Source organism: Caenorhabditis remanei, chromosome V (genome assembly GCF_010183535.1).
Source record: "Caenorhabditis remanei strain PX506 chromosome V, whole genome shotgun sequence".
Taxonomy (NCBI): Eukaryota; Metazoa; Nematoda; class Chromadorea; order Rhabditida; family Rhabditidae; genus Caenorhabditis; species Caenorhabditis remanei.
The window spans coordinates 4,906,047-4,932,863 of NC_071332.1; the positions used below are offsets into that span (position 1 = coordinate 4,906,047).

The 26,817-nt window shown below is 40.3% G+C and overlaps 8 protein-coding genes across 8 annotated transcripts; 2 read left to right on the forward strand and 6 right to left on the reverse strand.

Annotated features, from left to right (window-relative positions):
* Nucleotides 1-220: 220 nt before the first annotated feature.
* On the reverse strand, nucleotides 221-6,100 carry GCK72_017361 (uncharacterized protein; the record flags this gene model as incomplete). The annotated part of the gene is made up of 10 exons (XM_053732047.1): nucleotides 221-315; nucleotides 973-1,187; nucleotides 1,519-1,621; nucleotides 2,193-2,219; nucleotides 2,315-2,471; nucleotides 2,550-2,726; nucleotides 3,680-3,785; nucleotides 4,820-4,938; nucleotides 5,023-5,113; nucleotides 5,994-6,100. The coding sequence occupies 10 exons, from the start codon at nucleotides 6,098-6,100 to the stop codon at nucleotides 221-223; spliced, it is 1,197 nt and encodes a 398-aa protein (XP_053580960.1).
* Nucleotides 6,101-9,509: 3,409 nt separating this feature from the next.
* On the reverse strand, nucleotides 9,510-11,813 carry GCK72_017362 (uncharacterized protein; the record flags this gene model as incomplete). Its single annotated transcript, XM_053732048.1, has 7 exons — nucleotides 9,510-9,558; nucleotides 9,606-9,710; nucleotides 9,761-9,882; nucleotides 10,569-10,751; nucleotides 10,796-10,896; nucleotides 11,351-11,620; nucleotides 11,666-11,813. The coding sequence occupies 7 exons, from the start codon at nucleotides 11,811-11,813 to the stop codon at nucleotides 9,510-9,512; spliced, it is 978 nt and encodes a 325-aa protein (XP_053580961.1).
* A 241-nt stretch (nucleotides 11,814-12,054) lies between these two features.
* On the reverse strand, nucleotides 12,055-12,927 carry GCK72_017363 (uncharacterized protein; the record flags this gene model as incomplete). Its single annotated transcript, XM_003093823.2, has 2 exons — nucleotides 12,055-12,780; nucleotides 12,826-12,927. 2 exons carry the CDS (start codon nucleotides 12,925-12,927, stop codon nucleotides 12,055-12,057), a joined length of 828 nt encoding a protein of 275 aa, XP_003093871.2.
* A 1,580-nt stretch (nucleotides 12,928-14,507) lies between these two features.
* Nucleotides 14,508-15,656, forward strand: GCK72_017364 (uncharacterized protein; the record flags this gene model as incomplete). Its single annotated transcript, XM_003093850.2, has 4 exons — nucleotides 14,508-14,642; nucleotides 14,712-14,888; nucleotides 14,940-15,030; nucleotides 15,514-15,656. 4 exons carry the CDS (start codon nucleotides 14,508-14,510, stop codon nucleotides 15,654-15,656), a joined length of 546 nt encoding a protein of 181 aa, XP_003093898.1.
* A 439-nt stretch (nucleotides 15,657-16,095) lies between these two features.
* On the reverse strand, nucleotides 16,096-16,566 carry GCK72_017365 (uncharacterized protein; the record flags this gene model as incomplete). The annotated part of the gene is made up of 3 exons (XM_003093824.2): nucleotides 16,096-16,295; nucleotides 16,349-16,462; nucleotides 16,515-16,566. 3 exons carry the CDS (start codon nucleotides 16,564-16,566, stop codon nucleotides 16,096-16,098), a joined length of 366 nt encoding a protein of 121 aa, XP_003093872.1.
* An 881-nt stretch (nucleotides 16,567-17,447) lies between these two features.
* GCK72_017366 (uncharacterized protein) lies at nucleotides 17,448-20,086 on the forward strand (the record flags this gene model as incomplete). The annotated part of the gene is made up of 5 exons (XM_003093826.2): nucleotides 17,448-17,656; nucleotides 17,704-17,796; nucleotides 17,844-19,208; nucleotides 19,261-19,919; nucleotides 19,968-20,086. 5 exons carry the CDS (start codon nucleotides 17,448-17,450, stop codon nucleotides 20,084-20,086), a joined length of 2,445 nt encoding a protein of 814 aa, XP_003093874.1.
* A 218-nt stretch (nucleotides 20,087-20,304) lies between these two features.
* GCK72_017367 (uncharacterized protein) lies at nucleotides 20,305-20,710 on the reverse strand (the record flags this gene model as incomplete). Its single annotated transcript, XM_003093821.2, has 2 exons — nucleotides 20,305-20,514; nucleotides 20,564-20,710. The coding sequence occupies 2 exons, from the start codon at nucleotides 20,708-20,710 to the stop codon at nucleotides 20,305-20,307; spliced, it is 357 nt and encodes a 118-aa protein (XP_003093869.1).
* Nucleotides 20,711-20,824: 114 nt separating this feature from the next.
* GCK72_017368 (uncharacterized protein) lies at nucleotides 20,825-23,127 on the reverse strand (the record flags this gene model as incomplete). The annotated part of the gene is made up of 4 exons (XM_003093843.2): nucleotides 20,825-21,121; nucleotides 21,300-21,730; nucleotides 21,778-21,982; nucleotides 22,993-23,127. The coding sequence occupies 4 exons, from the start codon at nucleotides 23,125-23,127 to the stop codon at nucleotides 20,825-20,827; spliced, it is 1,068 nt and encodes a 355-aa protein (XP_003093891.2).
* Between the last annotated feature and the right edge of the window lie 3,690 nt (nucleotides 23,128-26,817).

Genomic DNA, 26,817 nt, shown 5'->3' on the forward strand with positions numbered 1-26,817 from the left:
GGAGAGAGTGTGATTGTTGGCAGGCGGGTTGGAGACAAAAACGGGAAGAGGGGGGCACAACTAGATTTTGGAGTTTTTGGTTCAAAAATTAATTTAAAAAACTGAAAAAGGAGAAAGAAAGCCGGTTGAAAGAAATGGAGTGACTATTTTCTTAAAGCTGTATCACACAAATGTCAGAGAGAAAGATGGAAATATGAGAGACAGGGAAAAGAAGGGCTATTTAACATGAAATATTCTTTGGGCAAACGTGAGTCAGTATGTAGTCTGTGAGCAGCGTTGGCACCGTCGTGTTGTCGTCGTGGATGGCGCGGAGAACTGAAAAAAAACAATTGATTTTGAGAATTTTTAAAAGGGAAAATGGTTGTTAGAAATTCAAAAAAGGTCTTGCAGTTTTAAGTTTTTCTCGAGGCAAAAAATCCGATTTCTGACCATCTAAAAATATTGAAAAACATAAAGTTTGCAATCGCGCCCTACCGAGAAATCACAATGTACTACTCCTCGTGGACAAATCTATTATGAATTCATTTTTATCTGTGCATGAGAAGTCCGCGTCACACTCGCGCGGCGGCCACGCCCACCTCGATTTCAACGCTGCGTTCATTTTTTGAACACTGCCGCAAGAAATGGGCGTGGCCGCCGCGTGAGTGCGGCGCGGACTTCTCATGCACAGATAAAATTGAATTCCTAATAATTAATTTTTTTTGAAGACTTGCAACCTTTACGACCAAAAGCAAGCTGATATTTTCAAAAACTGTAGCTAAACGTGTCCACGTGGAGTACACAACATGTTATCAATAGAGCGCAGATTCATAACTCATTTCCTGTTTTTGCAGACTAAACAACTGTTTTTTCTCTCGCGGCGACAAATATCTCATCTCTCCCAATATTTATCTTTTCTCGGCGCCTCCCCCCATCCATCATTTTTGATCAGTGAATCAACGCACAGCTGATCCCTCTCTCGAGATCACCTACTTTTGATAAGCGACGCAATCGACGCATTATCGATATGTTGATTATCGTTGTAGGGAATCGTCGCCGTCAGATACTGTGGCAGTTGTGACGCGTCCGCGGGGCCTTTTCCACCCTTTCGCTTCCTGTCGTTGGCGTAGACACGTCGTTTATTCTGGATTGCCAACAGGAGAGAGATGAACGAGTTCTTCATTTCCTTCTCGTAATCAAGCTCATCTCTGGAATAAGGACTATTAGTATCATTAGGAAGCAAGGGGATTCTGAATCAGGCCTCCAGATGACCGTGGAGTTATAGGACGTGACCTATATCATTCGAAAGCTAAAATCACGCTGATTTCAAATATACATCCAGTTTTTGCCCTTGAGGTCTGGTATTCGAGAAAAATAAGGTAAAAGTTTCGTGCTTGTTTTTTCTTGAATACCAGGCCTCGTGGGCAGAAACTGAATATATATTTGAAATCAGCGTGATTTCAGCTTTCTAATAATATAGGTCACGTCGGAGGCCTTCCCTTGTAAAACAGAATCAGAATCAGAATCCCTGAAACCTACCGATGCGCCAACTCATCGACGAGACTCTCATTGTAGACACGAATCAGCTGCTCCATTTCGGCGCAAAGTGTCACCAATTTCGAATAGGAGAGCTCTTGAAGGTCTGGAATTGAGGAAAGAGATGAGATGGGGATGGAATTTGAACAAAGATAGATGGGTTGGGTTGAAAATTGGATGGAAAGAAGAAAACGAGAATCGATGGGAAAATTGGAATACTGTATTTGTAAATGTGCTCTACCGATAACTTCGTGTTCTTTCAATTAGCACGGCACGCGTCTTACAACTGCGCTCTACCGAAACCAAAGGAAATTGTGTGCGAAATTGAGAAACTCAGAGCAAAAGATACATTTATCAAGGGGATTTCGGTAGAGCGCAGCTGTAAGAACTGTGCCGAGCTTATATTAAAAAAAAACGGTTTTTCAGAGTTATTTTATATCTAATTTCTGTAATTTTCAATCGATTCTCCTATCTCCTTCTCCACCCAATTCCAAATAAAAGTTGTTATAGTGTGAGTATATGTTAGACACGACCTCTATCATGCCAGAGGTTCAAGTGAGAACTAAAATTGTGCAAGTGCTCCAATAGGCAGACATAAAACTAAATATAGCAAACGCGCTCTAATAACAAGAAGGATAACAATAAGGTACGATACATAAACGAAATCGACTATATACCCGAGTGGAACGTCGCAGTTTTCGCTGCTGAAGAAGAGGAGACATAGAGTTAGAATATGAGGGAAGGAGAAAGTGTGCTCTATTGAGATTCTCAGTGGAGCGCACTTACTGAAGAAACTTACTATCTGGATTGCTGACGAGTGCTTGAGCACTTCTCAGCTTAATATCCGCTTCTGACGACTGAATTGATGATGGGTACGGTGATCGCATTGATGAATACATTGAGTCAACCGACTCCATTGTTCGATCTGTCATCATTGAGCCAGTGAAGTCGCATGACTGAAAAAAGAGAGAAGGGCTTATAGGCTTTGCTCCGACAAAAAGTGTACAACTTTCTAAAAAGGGGCGTGGCCTAACCTGTAACATCTCATCAATCTCTTCGATGACCTGATCGGCGGTTTGTGGAGGTGTCTCACCGCCCGTATCCGTCGAACCGTGATGATGACCGATCATCTGGTGAACGTCCATTTGTTGACGGAGCAAGTCCTCGTCGTCTGAATTTGTCATACTTCGACGGGTGGAGGCGTCGTCTTTCTGGAAGAAATGGAGTTTGGAGTTATTGGAGCGTGTGGTGGAAGGAGAAAGGTCATTTTTAGGTGGAAGATTGGGAAACTTCAGAAGTTTTCACTCTTTTTTGAAAATGGAACATCCTGAATATCAATTTTTCACAAAAATGACTTGATTTCCGCGTTTTGAAATTTTCAAATTCGCTACCTCTACAAACGCGCTCCACCGAAACTCAAATAATTTCGACGGAAAGGGAACTATTAGCACGGGACGCTTCTTACAACCGCGCTCTACCGAAACCAAAGAAAATTGTGTGCGAAGTTGAGAGACACAGAAGAAAAGAGACATTTCTAGAAGGGCATTTCGGTGGAGCGCAGTTGTAAGAACTGTGCCGAACTAATCGAATTTTTTATTTCCGCGTTTTGAAATTTTCAAATTCGCTACCTATGCAAATGCGCTCCACCGAAACTCAGAAAATTTTGGCGGAAAACTATGCAAATTCGCTCCAGTACTAAATCAGGAACATCCCGATGGAGCGCATTTTCTTAATTAAGCTTTCAAAATTTGGGAAAATCTATGCATACGCGCTCCAACGACAACTTTCTCAACATCTTCGTCAAAAAAACTATGCATATGCGCTCCAGTAAAATCGTTTAGCAATTCAATAGAGCGCATTTACTTTACAATCCCATCCTCTCTTTTCAGATTCCAAAAGAAGCCAAAAACAGCTGAAAATGAAATGAAATGAGAGGGGGAGCACACACGGGGTATTTAATGCATATTTCTCCTCTCTGGCGCCTCTTCTCCCGTATTCTCTGCGCCAATCGATTAAGAAGAGAGCTCCAGAGAAGGAGGCGATGAGCCGAGAGGAGAGGAAAACAAGAAGAAGGGGACGGCAATGTGCCTTCTTTGGTAGAAAAAGAAGAAGAAGGCACAAAGTGAATAACAAAACAGAAATGAGGGAGCCACCAACGACTAACCAATGAATCACTATCCAGAGCGGCGGCCATCTTTTTGCAAATCGAAGAAGTTCCAAAGTCGAGAGGTTGAATGTTTCCAAAGTTGCCGGTCAGTGTCCACCAGGTTCTGGAATGAAAAGATTAGAAAAGTGGGAAACTTGAATCCAAAGTGTCAGGAAGCGCGCTCTATTGTTTATGTATTAGCTCTGCACAATTCTTACAACTGCGCTCCACCGAAATGCCCTTGAAAAATTTCTCTTTTTCTCTGCGTCTCTCAATTTCGCACACAATTTTCTTTGGTTTCGGTAGAGCGCGGTTGTAAGGAGCGTGCCGTGCAAATAAGTCAGTCCATTTCAAAAGTGCATTCTCGTGTGTTGGATAGCTCTTTCATCCCAAAATTTTGGTCAGTGTACTGTAGATTTTTAATTTTAAAGTCATTTTGATACGAACTCTTCCTGAGAAATAATGACTAATTTGAATGAAAACAATTCAATTTCCCCAATAAAATCAATTGATCATAATTTTCTCGATAGAATTCATACAGAAAATTGTCAACTGCGAAAATGACGTTCTAGGTCCGGACTGTGAATTGAGATCAATTTTTTAAGCAAAATGATTACCTAAGTTACAATAAAAATCTCTTAAACATAATCGGTCTTAAAGATGATAAATTCAAGAGATCATGATTTTCAAGGTAGGATTCATACAGAGAAATTCTATTCTTAACTACAAAAATTATATAGATTTTTACTATACATTGGACTGAAAATTATGACAAAGCATTGATTCTATACACTCTGAAATCCCTAACTTTCAACTATTGAAAATTCAATTTACAGGAAATTTTGGAATAGGACAAGTGCGCTCTACCGTAATTAGAAAAAAGGTATTATGAAATGAAGAGACGCAGACTACAACAAGCAATTTCTGAAACTACATTTCGGTAGAGCGCACTTTCTATGATGGGTGTGAAGTGGCGGATTTTAATGGAATTTTTCGATATTCGCGCTATTTGGAGAAAAGAAAATCATTTTAATCGCCATTTCAGCTCAAATCGGAGGAAGAACAAGTCTTAGAACTTAGAATTCAAAGCACAACCTCCCTGGAAAATGGGCGGAGCCTAATTTATATGATTCCTCTAAAACCTAAAGAAAAACTCACTGGCTTTCATTCATCACTTCCTCCTGTGTCCGAATCTGTACCGGTGCGATGTCAGCCGTCGTCACCTCGTGATCTTTCAGACATGCCGCGATTTTTTCATCGAAATTGCCAACGAGGTCCTGAATCAAACGACGTTTTTTAATTTGTCTGTAATTGCGCTCCACCGGACTTTTTTCTCTCAATGGAGCGCACTTCCAACAAACCTCAAGGGACCCGGAGAACTCGTCATGTAGACGTTCCTCATCGCTGTTGCAGTTGCTGTTGCTGTTGTGATGTTTCTCGTCCGACGAGTGACTGAAACTCAAAATTTTCGTATTTTTTCGTATTTCCAAATTTCTCACTCTCTCTCTTTCTCTGGAGGCTTAATGCCCCCCGCATCTATACAGATCGGATAATTAGATAATGTGTCATTTTGAAGAAGATGCACTAGTGGACCCCCATCCTAAGTACCCTTCTTCGAGAGAAGAGAGACACTCGTTGGCTCATTCTCTCGTTGTGTTCAATTGGTTTCGGATGGGAATGGCAGGGGTGCTTAGAAGAGTGGTTTTATAGCTTCGTTCCGGGGTGTGTGATGAGTTTTTGAAACTCTAGAAAGTGCGCTCTAACGGAATTTCGGTTTGTCAGAATTGAGAGGTTCTGAAAATCGAGATGAAAAGTGAATTTCGGTAGAGCGCGGTTGCATGTCTACGCGTTCTTTTTTCAGATCGAAATCAAGTTCTGGAGATGTTTCTTTGAAATTTCGATAGAGAGCACTTTCTCCTTTTTTTCAATGTGCTAAGGATTCACAAAGATCAGCTTTTGTGCTCTACCGGATCTTCAATAGAGCAAAACTCGTTTTTTCAAAGATTTAAACAGATTTTCCGTAGAGCACACTTCACTACTTCTTTTCCAAGATGATAAGGATTTAGGAAACCTAGCATTCGCACTCTTACAGATCTTCAATGGAGCATGACTCGTTATTTCACTGTGAGCGCTATTTCAAGGATTTTGAGTATTCGTATCAGCACGGCACCCTTCTTACGACCGCGCTCTACCGAAACCAAAGAATATTGTGTGCGGAGAAAAATAGACGTTTCTCAACGGCAGTTCGGTGGAGCACACTTGTAAGAACTGTGCCAAGCTAATAGATAATCTTGACCCATTTTCCCAAAAAATTTCGAATTCCAAAACTCACGTGCTCAAATTCTTATTACTATCGATATCCTCGTCGTCGCACGAGGCGAGCGGTATGTCCGGTACACGTAGATCGGCGGCTTCCATCGCAACCTCTCCAAAACGCATACTTTTAGATTGGTTGGGTCGGGTTGGATAAAACGAAAGGAGAAAATGCCTTTTTTGGGGGGAGTTGGGGACACAAAAAGAAAACGATGGGGACGACGGAAAAGGCAAACTGGGGAGGAGAAGACGTCGGAGAGAGAGAGAGAGGCCAACCAACTAAATGAATGCTCTCACTCTCTATCTGTGGTGGGCTCTTTTTCTCTTTTGGCTTAAGGAAACGACGACGACTGAAGAAGAAGAAGAAGAAAAGAGAAGAAACAGAGCAGCCAGCAGTAGTCACTCTCTCTCTATGCGCAACGCCGAGCGATGAGAGAGAGAGAGAGAGACTCAGACATTGAAACCGCATATGTATTGGATCTCTTCTCTAAAGAGAGAGTGTGGAGACCCAGAAGTTTCGGAAGGGTGTATACATATCGGAGGGAAAAAGGGGACGACGAGAAATACGAAACCCCTCTGGCCACTCTCGCTCCTTCCACAAAGAGAAAAGAAGAAAAAATGAGAGAAAATGTGAAACAAGTATCCGGCGACATGCACACACACACAGATGAGCCATGTCGGTTTTGTTGGGCGAGAAACAGATTGATTGATGAGAAGATAGAAGGAGGAGGATTGTTGCGGTGACATCTCTATTTTCAGATGAGATGAGATGAATTGTTGTGCGTTCTAATGGTTGGAGGGGAGTGAGGTTGAAAGATTTGGAGATGAGTTATGCATGAATGAGAAGCAGAAGTCACGGGGTTTCGAAATATGTTGTTCAGATTTTGACTAGGATCAAATTCGGGTTAGTTCAGGGTTGGGAAATTCCGGGCCGGGCTGACAAAAAATTCTTCCGGCCCGGCCCGGCCCGGTCGGCCCGGATTCAAAAAATGTACACCATTTTTTCCACAAATTTCTGCAAAATTTTCATTTAAAAAAGTCAAAATTCTCAAAATTTCTCGTACGCTAATGTTTTTACCGATATTCTAAAACACAGTCGAAAAATCCACTTTTTTGCAAAAAAAAATCAAAAAAAATTCAAGATTTTTTCAAAAAATTTCAAATTTCTACAGGAGCCGGGCCGACCGGGCCGGGCCGGGGCGGGCCGGGCCGGGCCGAGAAAAATTTCTCAGTCGGGCCGGCCCGGCCCGGCCCGGCCCGGAATTTCCCAACCCTGGGTTAGTTAGAAGAGTTAAAAGATCGCAAAGTTAAGAGCATCTAACTCAGACATTAAATTTGGAAACCTTTATTAACGCGACACGCTTCTTACAACAGCGCTCTATCGAAACCGAAGAAAATTGTGTGCGAAATTGAGTGACTCAGAGAAAAAGAGACAGGGCATTTTGGTGGAGCGCAGTCATAAGAACTGTTCCGAGCTAATAGATCAGATCTATTCGAATCGGAAGTTAGAACTTAGGGATTCTGAAAACATTATCAAATCTAAAAGATCTAAAAGATTGCATCTAAAAGATTCTCTATCTCGGGTAACTTAGATGCTAGAGAAGTTCGGAATTCAGATTCGAATCAATCAAAATCTCTAGATTATTCCAGACGTGCGGTTTTCGAAACTTTGATCTAGTACCGACTCGAATCACAATACAGCAACACTTGCTAGGGAAGGTCTCCAAGTGACCGTGGAATTAGAGGTGATTTATGTCATTGGAAAGCTGAAATCACGTTCATTTCAAATATATATTATGCTTTTGCTCTCGAGGTCTGGTATTCGAGAAAAACGAGGGCAAAGTTTGGTAATGACTGTTAAGTAGTCCAAACTTTGATTTCAGCTTTCCAATAATATAGGTCACATCCCCTAACTCCTAGGTTACTCGGAGGACTTCCCTAGTGAGTTCTCACATGATTCTGATCATGGCCAGTTTTCAAGATCGGGATTCTAGTTCTTTCACGACTACTAACTCGGAGAAAGAAATATACAAAAACTACTCAAAATCGGTATTTCTAGATTCCCAAAATTTCTCACTAACATCTCCCTGAATCATCACAAACGAAGTTACGAAATCAGAGTTCAGCCAACGGAAAAAAGAGAACACAGTTAATTCGTCGGGAGAGGAGTGTCAGGTGTTGAAATAGAGAAGTGGGTAGAGGACTACATATGTTTAGGGTGTGGTTGAAATGTGGGTTTTTGGAGACAAATTAGGGGGTTACAAGGGAGAGAGAATTGGGAAAGTACAGTTTGGTTACTGAAGTTTTTGGAAAAGTTAAGGAGAATTTGGGTAGGAAAGTGGAATTTCCAGATGAAACTAAAGGGATTGGAAAGCTGAGAGGTCATGAGGATTCTGAATCCGTTGTCAGACTACTTTTGACACTTTCAGTGTTATGCAATATCTGGAAACGGCTTCAAAATTCAGAAAAGTTCTTACAAGTTCTTACAACTGCGCTCCACCGAAATGCTCTTGAAAAATGTCTCTTTTTTTCTGAATCTCTCAATTTTGCACGCAGTTTTCTTCGGTTTCGGTAGAGCGCGGTTGTAAGAAACGAGCCGTACAAATATCTGAAAACAGATTCAGAATCCTTACAATTTCAACTTTCCTCTCATATCATAGTTCAAAATCTATTGGAACAGGGCATTACGATTCTACTGCCGAAGGTCTTCGTACTCTTAACACAACTTCTCAAATTCAGAAGGCACTAGAAGCCCTTTCCTTCTCCTAAAACTAATTTTATTAGCCTAATTATCCAAACAAAACCAACAAATTCAGAAGACACCATCTTTAGAAGGGGGGCAAGAGAAATTGAAAGTTGTGTTGTTGAAAGTCTTTCCCAAAATTTTACGATCAAATAATTGAGAAATCGAGAGAAAAATTCTCGTTTTCTACTTCTGAATGATAAAACAAACATACCAGAAATTTTGGAAAAAGCTGAAAATCGCTTTTTTTCGATTCTTTACGGAAAAAATACCCTAAAAATGCAATTTTCGCACCAAAAACCGACCAAAAACTCCAAAAAACTAGCGAACCAAACAAAAGATTGCCTCAAAAAGAAGTGAAACTTCGTATGTTTACAGCATATAACAATGAGTGATTTATGCCCTTTTCTTCTCCCACCAGTTGGCTTCCTCTCAGTCCATTTGAGCACTTTTCGAGGCTCTTTTTTGGTGAAAGTTTCGCACCTGCTCTCAGAGGAAAAGGAGAAAAACTAAATATATGACAAACAATTTGAGTTGTTGACTATTTGGTTAAAAAGAACAAAAAAGAGAGAAAAGTTTACGAAAAAAGAAGAAAAAGAGGGAAATGGCATGCACTTTTACACTGGGATGAGCAGAGGAGGAGGAGAGAAACGTTTCAAAAATTCAATTTTTAAAAGCAACGAGAAAAGTATTAAGGGGAAAAAATGACCTGGAAAATTCAACAAGAGAAAACACTTTTATTCAAATTTTAATTTATTTCTAAAAAAATATAACTTCTAAATTCTACTTTTGTCATCGAACTGGCTGGGAATCTTCTAGAAGTCGTCGTGCTTGGAGCCGCCTGAAACAAAACATGATTAGTGTCGAATTACGCCGTAAATCCCTCACCTGATATACAGTATATTCGCTGCAATAAGCGCCATTACTGTAGCCGCCAAGACACCTAACAACCGGTTTTTTCGCTTTTCCTTCAGATATTCTTCTTCGGGATTTCTGAAAATTCTTCGATTTTTGGTAAGAATCCAAAATGTATATTTTCCAACCTAAAATGGGAGTATACTGTAGTTTTCGACTTTTTTCGGGCGTCCGGTATCACGTCTGCACTCCATTCGGCTCGTTGGATATTCCGACGTTGTGTTGACATTTGTTGTGTTTTCAGAGTGGCCTGGAATACGGGAAATAGTCGATTGAAGAGAAAATATGACAGTTTTGGAAGAAAAAAGCGGAAATTGTAAAATTTTTTTCGAAAATGACAATTTTGACTCGAAAAATATATAATTTCGATTAATTTTTGTCTTTTTTAAAATCAGAATCTTGCAATGAAATCATATTTTAAAGAAAAAGCGGCGTTTTTGACTTGAAAACCTCACTTGACTGTTTTTCATCGAACAAAATCCGCATATTTGCCTCCACCTGGATAAAATCCAGGAAAATGCATTTTAAAATGCTTCGAAAATGACAATTTTGACTCGAAAAATATATAATTCCGATTAATTCTTGCCTTTTTTTAAGTCAGAATCTTGCAATTTAAAACATTTTCACCAAAAAATGATATTTCTGACTTGAAAATCCAATTTTATGAATTGTTTTTCATAGTTTTTCATCAATTTTGCATCTACCATTCAATGAATTCCACATGTTTTTATCCTCCATTAAAAATCCGCCTTCTCGACTCGTCGCCATATTTTTTTTTCGAAATGACAGTTTTGACTCGGTAAAATGTAATTTTGAATAATTTTTGCCTTTTTTCCAATCAGAATCTTGCAAAATTAAAGCATTTCTCAAAAAAAAAAGCGATATTTTTCTGTTTTCCATCGATTTTGCATCTTCAATAAACTCCGCATATTTCACCTCCATCAGAAATCCTCCTTCTCGACTCGTCGCCATATCGTATTCTTTTCGTTTCTCTTCATTTCTCAACACATCGTACGCTTCTTTGACAAGCATAAACTGCTCTGTTTCCGAGGCGCCCGTTCTCCACCCAACGCGACTATCTTTCTTCGAATTTTGGGACGAAGATTGGTCGGGATGGAGCTGGAATTTCAGGGTTTTTTTCAGCTTTTTCTTCTTATAAAAACCTGCTTAGTCTTGGCTAAAAATGCATCTCGAATTTCCAGCCTTGTCGCTGTTGCAGGCACTCCGATTATCTCATAATAATTCTTACGCGTAATATATGAAGCTAACAGGCGTTTTGATGATATCATATACTATTTCGAGAGCTGGAAATACAACAATGGGGACATTTACGGTTTTTAAGCAGAAATATTGGTTTAGAACCTCTTTCATTGGCAAAATTCGCCAAAAACATCAGATTTCATCTGAAAAACCGGAAGAAAGCAATAAAAATCACAGAAATGACATCAAAAATTACACAGGAATCCGACTGAACATCCAAACTACCGCCTGCGGCCAATCCTTTGGCCCCAACTTATCCATGAAATGACAAATATGAAAATTGATATAAAAAGAGACAATTAAAGATAAAACGAATACTGGAACATATGGAAATGCAAAAATTGAGAGAAAAGTGGGGAGGAGAAATGTGTTGATTAGACTAGTAATGATTAAAAGAAGAAGCATGCGAGACGAGGAGAAAATTGAATAATTTTGAAGGGTATAAAATATAAGCTCACAAGTGTTCATGAAGATTATAAAACAAGAAAAGTAGACGATTTCGGTGTCAAAAAACAGAGAAAGTGCAGTAAATGAGAGAAAAATCGCGAGGAGATGAAGAATAAATACAGGAATTAGTAGAAGAGATGGGCGATTGATAGAAGAGATTCGTTCAACGAAAGTTATTAATAATTTGGAGACTATTGGAAGCGGGGTGCATAGATAGACGAGGATTCGGTACTGTTGCACGAATTCTCGAACTCCTGGAGTGATGAATAGTGTCATGTTGCCTGGAAAAACCATTTTATACAGGATTTTTCAAAAAAAGCACCTACCAATCGCAAAAATCAAAAAAATAGCCGATATCACTGCGAAAACTTTCCGCGAATAAATCATCTTCTTTCTTGTATTCATCGCTCCGACCGCCATTTTCAGATTCCCATCTTCTGGGAACTCGTCGTCCTCTTCCTCAATCGTTCGCATCTATGTGCATATTAGTTTTTGTTTCTTAAAATTGAAAATCTGACTTGTTAGTAGGGTTATTGTGAAAGTACACATATTAATCACAAATTAGTATAATATCTTTGCATACAGGAATTGGCAATTTATCTTAAAATCAATCAAAATATCACTGGATGATGAAGAAAATAAATAGGATTATGAGAGAAACTGGGAAAGAAAGAGACACTCGAATGAAAGCTAAACAATTATTATACAAGATGAATCATTGTGCAACAAGGTTCCTGTAAATGAGATCATAATGGCCTGGACGGTAGAGAAGAGTGATGTCGGGCGTCACGTTGTCGGCTTCATCCGGGAGATCGTGCTGATATCCGCCATTCGGTGCCTCCGATCGATCCATATATTGGATACGAAGACGGATTCCGGTGGCACGAACGAGCGCCATAATCGACAAATGGTCAGCTTCCTTCCACATCGCCTCGATTTCCGTCTCGCAATACTGTTGCAGCGTCATTCCTTCGGCGATGAATGGTGCGTACTCCTCACAGTTGTCTTTCAAGAATCCAGAGGTGATTAGACGGAAGTACATCAGCAAGTAATTCGCCGTTCCATCATCATTGAGATTCTGAAATACTTCTGCTTCGGTGTACTTTCCATCACGAATCTTCTCGAGGAATTCGATGAAAAACTCGCAGAAGTCACTGCACGTCCAATCGGGGAATCCAAGCTTAACAAGCTTCGCCATCCATTCTCTGCCGGTGTCGATGAATTTGATCAGTCTCTCACGGTCTTTCATCAGAATCTCGACGATTCCGACAAGAACTGCACGGTAAAAACAGTTTCCGTCGCCTCGAATGAAGCGAATGTCCGAGTAGATGGCAGCGAGCTCGTTGGCTTTGGTGAAGAACGTGATGGCTGAGACGGGATCGTATAAACCGGCCAGGGCGTAGAAAGGGAGTTTATCACCGACGAGAGGAGACGCTTTTTGCTAAAAAACTGAAATATTCAAGAGAAAATTGGAGTTTATTGGTACCTCATCTTCGATTTGCTTCAGCTGTTGGTCTTGAAGGAGAAGATCGTCTTCTGTCATCGCTGCGGTGCTTGTTGGTTTGTTCTCGTCCGTCTCGTTGGCCATTTTTGATCTGTAACAAGAAAAATTATAGAAAATAGAGTTTTTAGCTGAATATCTCAATTTTTGAGCAAGAACAATGTGAAATGGAAACATTATGAGCAGAGCGATTAAAGTTTTTCAAAATTGAAAAGCCACAAGATACTGAACACTGCTTAAAATGAATAGATTTGCATCAGAACAAAGAAAAAGAAAAGATTTGCCAACAACAGGATGACTTTTTCGATGCCATGTTCACTTTACGAAAAATTGCAGAGAAACCAGTTCAAAAGCTTAAGGAATCCTCTTTTCGGCGAGTATTCTGTCTTGAAGTTAGAGTTTTCTTTCAAAAAATATGCTGAACGGCCGGAAATACATCCTGAGGAAATACTGGCTCTTACATTCTAACAGAATCGTGAAAAATGCACCGAAAACTAGTTGTTTTCTATTGGAAGTTGTGATTTTTAACTTTACGAATACGTAAAATTCATTTAAAATGAGGAAATAAGATTGAAAAAGCAAAATTCTTTTCGCAAATGATGAAATTAACTTTGGAAAAATGTGAAAATGATTTTTTTTCCAGCTGGTCCGCAAGTTCACCTCCACGACAAATTGCACTGGATTGCGGTTTGCAGACCGTACTCCTTGAGAGATTACGGTAATTATTCGTTATTTTTTCATCCGTTTTTCAAGGTTTTCCTGAAAATTCATCAGGATAACTGATTTAAATGTGATATAACTATGTTTTCTCGAGAATCACCCACTCCTGACGCCTCGCCCGTGTCCCGCCGGGCACGCAAAACACGTCAACTTGCCAAAGACCGGTCCTTGCGTCGGCCGGTCGAGGGAGGGGACACGGCTCCCTCCATCATCTGGTTAGTTTTGTTGCGCGCTCTCTATCGCGCAGCACAATACTTCGTGGTGGGGGCCGGAATTTCTCCAATCGGTGTGGTTGCTGGTGCTCGTCTCGAGACTGTTTGTTTCTCTTCTCTCTATCAGTTGACTCGAAAGTTCTGTGTTATATTCTCCCCCTTTCATCCTCCTTTTTCGTTTCTTTCTTCTTTCTCTTTCTCCTCATTTTCGCAAAAAATTATCGCTCCGTGAAGAAGCCTTATAGCTCACTTAGTTTCTTTCCACCCCATTGTTTTGGTAGTGATTGTGTTGCGGCGCAGCTTCTTAAGATGGTGGCTACTGGCCGGCGGCCACACGCACACAATTTGGGCAGAGGACAGCCGGGGGCAGACTCCCGAATCGATAATTTTCTCAAGGGCATCACGGACACCCCGGCCGGCCACCACCCTCGTCACCACCAACACTTTTTTTTTCTTTTCTTTGCCTCCTTCTTCTTTGTTCAATAAAAAACTTTTTTCGAAATTTATAATTCTTTTTTGCACGCAATTATAAACGAAGTAGTTTGAAACGAAGAAAGGGAAACACGACGACAACAGCAGTGAAGAAACAACTTTCCATTCCATTCATGCCATTCGCATCACACACACACACACTTCCGTTTCATTCTTCTCGTTTTCCGGTTATAACCATTATACTCTTCTCGCTTTCATTCATGAGAACGTTCTGAATTTTTTTTCGAATTTCAGCCAAGCTCAATGCGGGAGTTCAAGGTGGTTGTATTGGGAAGTGGAGGTGTCGGAAAGTCGGCGTTGACTGTTCAATTCGTCAGTAGCACATTCATCGAGAAGTATGATCCGACGATTGAGGATTTCTATCGAAAAGAGATTGAGGTGAGCTAGCTTGAATTTTAATTTAACAATGAAAAAATTATCCCATGATTTTCAATTTCTAATTTCCAGGTCGACGGGCAACCATCAGTGCTAGAAATCCTGGATACAGCTGGAACGGAGCAATTCTCATCGATGCGTGATCTTTATATCAAAAATGGACAAGGATTCGTTGTGGTTTACTCGATAACAAGTCAGCAGACGTTTCACGATATTCGAAACATGAAAGAACAGATTGTCAGGGTAAAAGTGAGTGACACTTTTTTAAAAACAGATTTTGCATAAAATTTGAATTTACAGGGCTCTGAAAACGTGCCGATACTGTTGGTGGGTAACAAGTGTGACTTATCACATCAGCGACAAGTGAGAAGTGAAGAGGGACTGGCTTTGGGTGAGTTTTGGTTTTCAAAGAGGCTCCCGACTGAGAAATATCTAAAAATCCATATTTTTTCGAATAAAAATGTTGCGAAATACGATTTTCTGCCTGAAACTCAACTTTCAAGCGCTTTCCATTTAAAAATACCTAGGAATGCTCATGTTTTCTCGACGTCGACGTGCAAAAACCGTATTACGCGATGACAATTTGTGCCACGTGGCAGTTTTCTCTCGGAAAGTTGGTACCGCGCATTTTCGAAATCTCGATCTCAATGAAAAAATTTTCAAATGAAAAATCTGAAATAGAGAACCGAATCCACGTGGCGGAACCGTTGCCAATCGTTGTGAGACCTATGCCACGTGACCGATGAAAAAATTTTATGAAAAATGGTACCGCTCTTGTTTGAGGTTTCGCCACAAAAAAAAAACGAAATTTTCCATCCACGTGGCACTTTCCCTTCTTTCTCGAAAAAATCCAATAAAAATCCTACTTTTTCAGCTGAAAGTTGGTCATGTCCGTTCACCGAATGCTCCGCCAAGAACAACCAAAACGTCAACGTCACTTTCGCGGAAATAGTGCGAGAAATGAACTATGTGCAGAGCAGATCAAGACAAAGCAAAACATGTTGTTCGCTGATGTAATTCCGTTGACTTTTTTCTCTCCCACCATCATAATTCTCTCCCTGTTCATGATCTTTAATTTAACCGTTCGTTTAAAAAACAACCGCTCGATTCGTTGGGATGCCTTTCCTTTCCGCGACTTTCCGCCCTTTTGCTCATTTCCGTTTATCCTTTAACATGTACAGCACACCACGGTCGTTTTTATTGTTTTACTTTTAAATTCATAATTTCTTTTTTTCCAGTTTCTGGGACTTTTGTAGATTTGTTTACGGGCTTATACTTTTTCTCTTCCTTTTATGTTCTAAATATTTTGATGACATCCTTCTTCCACTCGTGTGCTATGATGACATGATGAAATTGCTCTATTTTTGCTCAAAAAACTTGATTTTTTCCCAATTTTTATTCGAAAGACCCCAAAAATTCAATCAATCAACTAGTTAGTACAAAATTCAGATTATTATCAATGGAGCAAGAAGTATGAGATCGCTGGGATGAGAACGGAGAGCATTGCGGCGAAAGTGGTCGGACTGGAATTACAGTAGTCCCCATTGCAAGTGTAGCATTGTCCGGTGCCACCTTGAGCTTGGCATTGAGTCATGAGTTGGGTGCAGGCGACGAGTGCGTTTCCAGGGTCATTGCAACCTTTCGTGGTTTGCTTGACTGGAATAAAAGAGGATATTTTCAGATTTTAGCCCATTATAGCTCCAACTCACACTTCTTTGGATTGTTGACTTTACAGTCGAACTTCATGCAAGTGTAGATGTTTCCCGGGCAGACCTGTGTGAAGACACTTGGAATGCTGTTCTGCACGAAGCAGGTCGTGGATTCTGAAGCGGAACAGATACTAATCTATGTATCGCTCTACTTATTCTGACTTACCAGTGGCTGAAATCCACAGAGCGAGAATCGAGATCACAAAAAGAAGTTGCATTTTAGTATGAATACGAAAAGAAGGGACGAAAAGAAGAAGCCGTCTGTTCAGTGGATGAAAAAAGGAGAAGAGTGAAGACTCGGCGGGGACCTCAGGACCCCCGAATGTTTCCGAATGGTATCCAATGGTTTCGAGACGTGCGCTCTCAAGTTTCTAGGAGACAATGCCCAAGCACCTAGGGGTTTTTACGACGACGGCCCGTATTTTTTGTGTGCTTTGTGACTATTCTCGATATGTATATGCATGTATTACGAAAGGGGTGCGTCGTCCTGGGCATTCGGTTTGAATATTCGGGAATTGGAAAGAAGATGAAAAACATAAAAAGAAAAACGAGAAAATAGAAGAAAAAACAGAAATCACAAAAAAATGGTGACACAAAAAGGTTTATTGAGCATTCTGTGAGCCACTGAAACAGATGTAGAGCACAAATTACAGACATGGATCTGTGATTTATGGTTTGGAGCTGAAATGAATTGAACAAACCACTCTTTCAAAAAGTACACTGAAAATCTGAATTAAATAACAACATTTTAATAAATTTACATTCCAGGAGACGCCCTTCGATACAAAGCTTTTTTTAACCAATTCTCATATCAAAATTCCCATTTTTCATCAATTTACAGCACATTCTTCAGAAGTCTTTGTGTTTTTAAACTTCTGAAATTTTTTCGTGGCGTACGCAATATTGCGTCTCGGTGTTTGCGTAGCCTCGGCGCGCGCGAAATTGTGGTGTTTGAACCGAGAGAGTGCGCGAATTTAGGCTGTTTCAAATATGGAGTTTTCACACTTTCGCGTTCTTTCAATATTTTTTTCCAAATTTTTCGCGAATTTCCGTTAAAAGATGACTGAAAATCAACAAATTCACCCACTTTTATAGGAAAATGGACGGACACAACGATGGGATGTTCATCGACCGAGCGGAGGATGCTCGCAAACAGGAAATCACCGAACAATACCTCAACTTTCTGGATAATCAATCCGATACTCACCATTATCGACAGAAGATTGTAAAAATGATGAACGACGGGGAGAGTCGTTTGGTGATGAATCTCGATGAGATTCGCGAGTCGATGCCAGAAAGAGCTGAAGGGTAAATTGGATTTACCCTCTCTAATTATTATTATTTTCCAATTTCAGACTTCTCACTCAAAGTGTTCTCGAGATGAATTGCCTTCAAGCCGCTCTCGAAATGGCTATCAATCGTAGTGACGTTCAAGCTATCGTCAAAACGTAAGTGTACCGGCCATCTCGTCTCTAAAACAGAAAACTGATTCCAGAGGATTCCACGTTGGATTCGAAGGAACATTCGGCGAGCGCCACGTCAATCCCCGCACCCTGAAGTCTACATACCTTGGAAACCTCGTGTGTTGCGAGGGAATCGTCACAAAATGCTCATCTGTCCGACAAAAACTTCTCACCTCTGTTCATTACTGTCCAGCTACCAATAAGGTTCTCGAGAAGAAATTCGCTGACTTCACAATGCTCGACACAATCGTCACTAACAATGCCTATCCAACAGAAGACGAGAACAAGAATCCTTTGGAGACCGAGTTCGGACACTCTGTTTACAAGGATCATCAGACATTCACTATTCAGGAACTTCCAGAATCAGCGCCTGCTGGTCAGCTGCCACGCGCAGTTGATTGTGTCGCTGATCTCGATTTGGCGGATCGTGTGAAGCCTGGAGATCGTGTCCGTATCATCGGAGTGTTCCGTGTTTTGCCGAATAAGCAGAATGGTGTCTCTTCCGGATCTTTCCGTTCTATCATCATTCTCAACCACATTCAAATGCTTTCAAAGGAAATTGTTCCCCATTTCGAACCACAAGAAGTCAAGGATATTCGTAAAATATCAAAGTCTCGTGAACCATTCGAGCTTCTCGCTCGATCCCTTGCTCCATCGATTTGCGGCCACGAGGAGACGAAGAAAGCTTTGTTGTGCTTACTTCTCGGTGGAATGGAAAAGATTCTCAACAACGGATCTCGTCTAAGAGGAGACATCAACGTTCTTCTCATCGGTGACCCATCAGTAGCCAAATCGCAACTCCTACGTTATGTTCTTCGTATGGCGCCGAGAGCTATCACCACTACAGGACGTGGATCATCTGGAGTCGGTCTCACTGCCGCTGTCACAACGGATCCAGATTCTGGAGAGCGTCGTCTTGAAGCCGGAGCCATGGTTCTCGCGGATCGAGGAGTTGTCTGTATCGACGAGTTCGATAAGATGTCGGATATCGATAGAACTGCAATCCACGAAGTCATGGAACAAGGACGTGTCACTATCTCAAAGGCTGGAATTCATGCGAAACTCAACGCTCGTTGCTCAGTATTAGCCGCTGCTAACCCGGTCTACGGACGGTATAATCCATTCAAATCGCCTATGGAGAATATTGGAATGCAAGATTCTCTGTTGTCTCGTTTCGACCTTATCTTTGTGCTTCTTGATGAACACGATGCTGACCAGGACGCGGTTGTTGCAGGACACGTTCTCAAGCTTCATACCTTCAGAGCACAAGGAGAAGCTGATGGAACTGTTATGCCGATGGGTGGAGGTGTCGAGACGATCAGTACTATCAATATGGAGACAAAGAAGGCCAGTAGCTCGATTTATGAAGAGAACACTCAATGGACAGGTGATCAAAAGTAAGTTTCAGAGATATCATGACAATAATTTATACCATTTCCCAATTTTCAGCTCGAAAATCCTAACAATGGACTTCATGAGAAAGTACATCCATCTCGCGAAAGGTGTCAAACCAACACTCACCGACGAGGCCACTGCATTCATTTCGGAAGTGTACGCCGACATTCGCTCCTATGACATCGCGAAGACCGATCAGGAGAGAACTATGCCTGTCACCGCTCGTCAGTTAGAAACTTTGATTCGTTTGTCAACGGCTATCGCCAAAGTTCGATTCTCAAAGACAGTTAGTAAAGAGGACGCGAAGAAGGCTTACGATCTTCTCCACTTCGCTTGCTTCAAGGAGAAACCAAAGGCTCGTCAAGAGTACGAGAAGAATAAGCGAGGACCACGACACCATGATATTGATGATGAGGAGAACGAGCCATCTGACGAGGAGCCGGAAGACATGACAGACGAGCCGGGATCTAGCTCGGTGCCAACCGCCGCCACTCCAAGACGTGGTGTTAGAAGACGTGCTGCTGATGATGATAGTCAGTCATCAATGAATGATACCACTGTCACTGAGAGCCAACCGACAGCGAAGAGAGCTCGTACCGGACCAGCCGCAATTGGTGTTGATCGCTATAAGGATTTGAGAAAATACGTGCGAAAGGCGTTCGACGATATTGGACAGACTGATGATATGGTTGATCTTCAAGTTATTACTGACAGTGAGTTGCCTTTATTTGAGATTCAAGTTTGAAAATGGTATTTTCCAGGCATTCAAGCACAAGCTGGTAACAACAAGTTTACTGAGGACGAACTGCAGGCAGGATACGAACAACTCGAGAATGACAACGCCGCAATGATTGCTGATGACAAGATCACTCTCATCTAACTCATTTCTTTCTAATTCCCCGATGTTTTTGTGTTGATCTCTTTTCAATTTTATTTTAGCTTCAATCAATTTCACTTATTTGTTTCTATTTTTCCACTGATTGCACTCACTTCTTTTTACCCAATCATCATATTGACTTGCTATTGTACTATATCCTCTCTTTTTTATAACATTTATTCAATTTGCGCCACTCCCCGCGATAAACAAAGTGCACTTGATCATTGCTTCTTTGTGAAAACTGTCTGCACGCCTGTCGACACGCGATGCCGTCTTCCCCGTTTGATAGCCTTCTCATGACGATACTCGATGCCGCGACATCCCAACTGATGCTCTCCAATGATGGGCGGTCCGGTGTTCGCCTGAACTGCTTTGCATCGTTCAGTATCTGGGAACGCGAATGGTTTCAACTCGAGACGCACGTGGATTTCCTGAGGTAACAAAAAATGGGTTAATTTAGCTGAGAATTAGTCAAATTACCCCATTTTTCTTAAACAAGAACATGTCCACTTCTCCAATGGTCTTAATATTGATTCCTTTCAGCGCTTCGATGATTTTCTGCTTGATTTTAGCGATTTCATTCCAGTTTACACGAAATTCGATTTGTGGAACAACAACAGAAGTCATTTTTGAAATGTGGAGAAAATGGAAATATTTATTTTTTTCGAAACTAGCGTGGAATTTATCAACCCGTGGATGGAAATCGAATAGAAGAATTTAGAAAACCAATAAATATAAAAATTAACAATTCGCATTGCTCCGATGCAGCTGAGTGACTCGAAACGGTGACGAACTCGCCGGAACAATCCAATCGACTTCACAAATGATTCGATTCCTCGATTCGATAAATTTATCGATATCGTATATCGAATTCGTGTCAAATACATTCAGATCATTGCCATTCGGAAAGAGTGCACCGGCTATCGCTATCGTTCCCATCAAATCCACGTTTCGCACGATTACAGTTATCGAATTCGGTGTTGGTCCTGGAGTTGACTGAATCAAAGAGTTGGGCGAGCAGAGTTCAAGGATTGAGTGCTGGAAATTAGAGAAAATTTGGTTTAAAAAAAGGAAAAAAAAAAGAAAAATGGTGGAGGACTCGAACCAACAATGCTTGCGTGAGAGACAAAAATGCAAACAGTTGCGCCACGTGGTCGTCGGTGAATTTAACTCTTTAGGGTTGTGATAAGCTTGGGATACAAGAGAAGAAGCTTACCTTCTCAAAGCGCTTCATAAACACAATATTGTCCTTGAACATAGTCGCATCGGCCATTATAAACTGAGAAAAAGGGAATAAATTCAAATTTCCAGAAAACTGAGGTTGGGAAGATGTGACCACTACAAACTTGATCTTCTTCGCAGGTGCTCCGTAAGAAGCGAGATTCTTCGAGATCTGTTTCTTCTGAGCTGGAAGCCCGGTGTCCACTACGAAAACACATGCGCCATCCCTCACGAGCACTGAGTTAGTGCTCAATTTCAGAGAGTTTGAGTAGTTACCACGGCTTAGCGACGGGATGGTGAGCATTTGGAGCACCACGTTGGATTTCAAAGATTGTCGCTTCCTTGTGGTGGTGTGGGAGGTTGTAGAGGGTTTCGGAGTGGTTAGGACAACTTGATTTTTGAAAGTTGGATCACTTTCTAGTTGTTCTGAAAGAAATTTGAATTACCGCTTAGCCAGTTTCCTCTTGACTAACCTTTCGAACCCCTCACAAAAACACTATAATCGTAATGGGACTGTCTTGGATAGAAGCTCCATTTATCCGGAAACTGAAGTTTATTCTGACTTCCCACTAGGTCAACTAGTAGTTCTGGAGTTCCACAACACACATAGTCTTGACCGTCTGGCTGGCAGAAACTCATTTGTCCGCCGGTTTGGAGGATACATGGGTCTGGGTGGCCCTGGAAATGGAGAGAAGTATTTGAAAGTAGTTTAGAAGTAAAGATCAAGCCTAGAGCTGCATTTTTGTAGTTCACAACTTTTTGATAGGAATTCAATTCGTTGAGATATGTATCTTCAAACAATAATGGCATGAGCGTGTCACTGAAACCGCTGTATCTTGAAAATCATGAGATATATCCAAAAGGTGTCATTTAGAAAAATAAAGATGACGACCTGATCTACAAAACCAATATAAATTTGAAAACCTTAGAAGACAACTCAAGACAGTGCGACAAAATTTCAAAACATGAGTACGTATTCAAATTAGATTTCAGAGAAAATGCTGGTTTTCACGTGATTGTAACTACTTCAATAATTAATCCAGTTGCTTCAAATGTACATTGGTTATTCAGATCAAGTCTAGATCTTCATTTTCATAGTTGACAACTTTCTTATAGCTCTTCCCAACTTTGATATATCGTTCTCCAAAGACAAGAGCTCATGGGAAAGCGCACAATCTACCTAGCGTGCTAAGAACCGTCATATCTTTTTAGCTAGCAGAGCTATCAGAAAGTTGTCAACTAAAAAAATGAAGCCCTTAGTTTGATCTACCGATAAAATTTAAAAACTTAAAAGAATTGGATGATTTAGATCATTGGAAGGATCTTTCAAAGTGAGGTTATTTTGAACTGGTTTAAAAAATTTAAATGAAGTTTGCGAAGCTGCCACAACTTTTCATAAAAGTATATCTTTTCAAATGTGCATTGGTGATGTAGATCAAGTCTAGATCTTTATTTTTGTAGTTGACCACTTTTAGATAGCTATTCACGCTTTTGAGATAGCGAAGTTCAAAGACAGAGCTCCAGGAGTGGGATCATCTACAAAGTTAGCTTCCCTAGAAAAGTTAACAAAATGTGTTCAACTACAAAATATAAGATCTAGACATGATCTACACACGGAACATGAATTCAGACCAATTCCGTTATTCGTTACTGAGTTACAAGCTCTCAAAGTCAATCATAAAACTCACCGGTAACGTTGGCACACATCTCATCAACTGTAGAGTGTCTTTATGTCGTAACTGTGTTAATCCTTTGTCGCAACTCTCGACAAAGGATGCAAGTGTTAGTAATAAGGATAATAATGAGTATAGTAGGTTTCGCATCTGAAAAAAGGAAATAGCTTGAAAGATAAGTTCCTGAAGAAGTTGAAGACTGTAAAAATGTGACGACAGGAAGTGGGATAAGTGACAGAAAAAAGTGTGATAAGAAGAGAAATATTGTGAAGTGGCCTCTACCTTCAGGTAGAGAGGGGGGAGAGATGAGCGCGGAAAAAAAGAGCAACTCACTCCGGGAGGAGAGCCCCCTCCGCGGACACCACCGGAAGTGTTGAGGGATGACCAAACACACTTTGATTTCGATACATACAATCTCGCGAGAAATCTGGATAGAAGAAGAAACGAGTGGATTCATTCAGGAGGAGGAGACGGAAATAATAGGTTGGGTATGGTCTAGGTTTGGAGGGTTGGGTATGGATGGGTTTTCGAAAGTTGCGTATTTTCAGATTGAAGTTTGTATTAAGGAACTGTTCCATAGTTGATAACTAAAACAGATCGCAAAACGTTGTTAACTACAAAAACGGAGGTGTTCAACAACAGAAAAGTAATAAAACATCGAGAATGGAACACATGAAGATAAAAAATGGGAATAACTCCGAGAGAGACAACTTTTGACACTGCTGATTGAGTATGCAGCGGGGCTTCGATTCGCCTTTACTTCACACTCTTCTGTCTTCAACTAATTCTCTGCTTGGAACTTAAAACATGGGATACAGTCATTTTGGTGTGATCTAGTAACTTTCAAATATTCAAAAAGATCTGAAACATTGTGAACTCAAGGGCCATGCTGGAGGTGATGGTACTCCACTTCGACGCCTCCGTCAAATTTCATGTCGACCTTTTTTAGTCAATAAAGATAAGCATTTACCAGTAATGTCTAATTTAAATCAAAATATCAGAAAAATTGAACAACTTTTGATCAAGTTCCAAGACCAACAGGCTTTAAATGAACATTTAAAAAAATCGGTGTCTTTTCAGAATCAGTCTGAGTGGAAAGTGTACAAAAAAGTTAAACTAGATACTTAAAGGAGGACTGAAGTCATATTTTTTTATTTCAGATTATGATACTTCAGAAAATTCTGAGCAACTTTCATCATTGGAGCATGTGCTAAAAATCGCTCTAAATGCCCTAAATTCACGTTTTCCCGGCTCTAAAGGAGCCTAGGTGGAAGAGTTTTCCCACGCGAATTTTTGCCCTCGTGTAGTCCTCTCGGACAAAATTATTTCATTTTAATTTCTCGATGTTTCGTTTTCTTGCTTTTTTCAACAAATTTTCGTGTTTTTTTCAATTTATATCGTAAAAAAAGAAGAAAAACACGAAATTTTGTTGAAGAAAGCAAGAAAACGAAAAATCGAGAAATTAAAATAAATAATTTTGTCCGAGAGGACTACACGGGGGCACAAATTCGCGTGTGAAAACTCTTCCACCTAGGCTCCTTTTGAGCCGGGAAAACGTGAATTTAGGGCATTTAGAGCGATTTTTAGCACATGCTCCAATGATAAAAGTTGCTCAGAATTTTCTGAAGTATCATAATCTGAAATAAAAAAATATGACTTCAGTCCTCCTTTAAAGGTCTCAACCTAGATTATCATACTTATCACATACAGACTTCCAAGCTTGCCACTATACCTAATAGTTCATATTTTTCTGGAAGACGAGTTGTAAAGTGATCAATTAGATGGTATATGTAGATTCAAACTTTTTAAAGACATATCGAAAATTTAAGAGATTTTAACAACTCTTGGAGAAAGTTACAATCTTTCAAGTATAAATACATATATTACTCCGGAAAAGTTGAGATTTTCAGAGAGCTGTATCACAAATGAAGACTAGGATTTGATCAACCGATTTATCAAAAATTCAAAATAATTGTGCTTTCCAAGATTCCCGCAAATTCAACAACTTTTTTCAAGATCAACAAACTAGTAAATAAGTAAAATACTTCAAGGCAAGTATTCAGTTCTCCTATGAAAACCGAACGTATAGCCACTGCATGACGAACTATTCTTTTCGTGCGTGCACACAATTTTTTCCTTTTTCTTCCCCCCTCCATACATACTATTCATTTCTCTTATTATCCCCCTCCCCTGCAGACTGAGATGATCTTTGCCGTGTTTCTGTGTATAAGCGCGAGCCCTGGATATCGCCGTAAACCGATATCCTTTGGGGTGTAGAAGGAAATGGGTAAACAAGAAGAACGTGGACTGTAGTCAGGGGGATGAATAAGATCAGGATGAGGAGAGAGGAGCTGAATGGAGAGGAGCTTGAAAAAAACGTTTGGAATTGTTGAGGTTAGGAGTCGAGTGATCTGGTTTAAAACATGGAGTAGAGTGGAGTTGCAGATTCATACGAAAATATCACAACGTTAATTATACAGAGTGCTCATGCAGAGTGCTCATTTTACGAGCTGAAAAATATACCAACATGTAGATCTCGGCGAGTTCTATGTCTGCGACCTACTACGGGATGGATGGCTATTCCTAAATCTGCCGCGGGTTGAGGGCAAAGTCCCAAAAACTCAAAAATGGTCAAAAAAGCCATCCCAGCCCGCGCCACATTAACGAACAGCCATCCGGCTCGTATTATGACAGAAACGTAGAACTCGCCGAGATCAACATTTTTGTATATTTTTCGGCTCATAATAATAAGCTTTAAAAAAGTTACGCTCCGGTCCGGGTTGCAAGTATTGAGTAATCGGATTCACTTTTTTAGGTTGCTCAGGTGCATGCCCGTCTGCACTTTGGTCCAGAAATTTTCACGTTCACTTTGAAACCTTTGATATGTACTTGCTTTCAATATACTAACAATTTGTAATGAACAAACAAGCACAACAACCAATGGAATATTCCTCTTTCAGACAAATTGACCGTCTTCTATTATATATGTAGCTGACAGATGAGACCTCACGGTTGTAACATGAAACCCGTTAATATACTGATTTTTGTTAATTAAGTTTTTGGTTTGAAACGTTCCAAATGTTTTAATATTTGTTTTTTAACTCAATAGCCAATTTTTTGGTTGAGCACTATAAAATACCTCTCCAGGTAGCTATCCTCGCGTCTTCTGGCCACTTTTCATCTGTTACTATATCTCTTTTGGGAAAGGTTTTACAGAAAAGTTGTCAATTAGAAAAATGAAGATCAAGGTTTGTTTTACATTGACCACTACATTTCCAATTGAATTCACAATTAGAAAAATCAAATAGTGTTCTCAAAGTTGACCGATTTTCAACTACCCAGCTGAAAATGTAACGAATGCAAGAATCGAATAAAGTTTACTAATAACGGAGATGATTTGAGTTTCTTTGTTTCCTGTTAACCAAACCTAATTTTCTTTTTCTGTAGTTGTCCACTTACACCTTCCCAAGCAGGTATTGATGTGCACTTTGAGGACCGACTATATTTCTTTTCTGAGAGGTCGTTCAAAAAATTGTCAACTATGAAAATTAAAAAAAACCGATATCTGTTTTATATTTATCAATAAATTTTATATTGGATAAACTGAACAAATCACAATTGAGAACACTCAAAGTTTGTCGTTTTTCATGTATCGAGTCTCCACAACCGATCGTTCCCACATCACTCAAACCTTGGGAAACTAAAAAATTAACTTAAAAATAACAAGATTAAGCATCAATTATCCATTTCAACTCTCCACAACTTATTAACCATTAAAACTCAATCGCTTTCAATTCAAAGTCCGCAATGTACCAGTTCAATGACACCGAATTTGACACG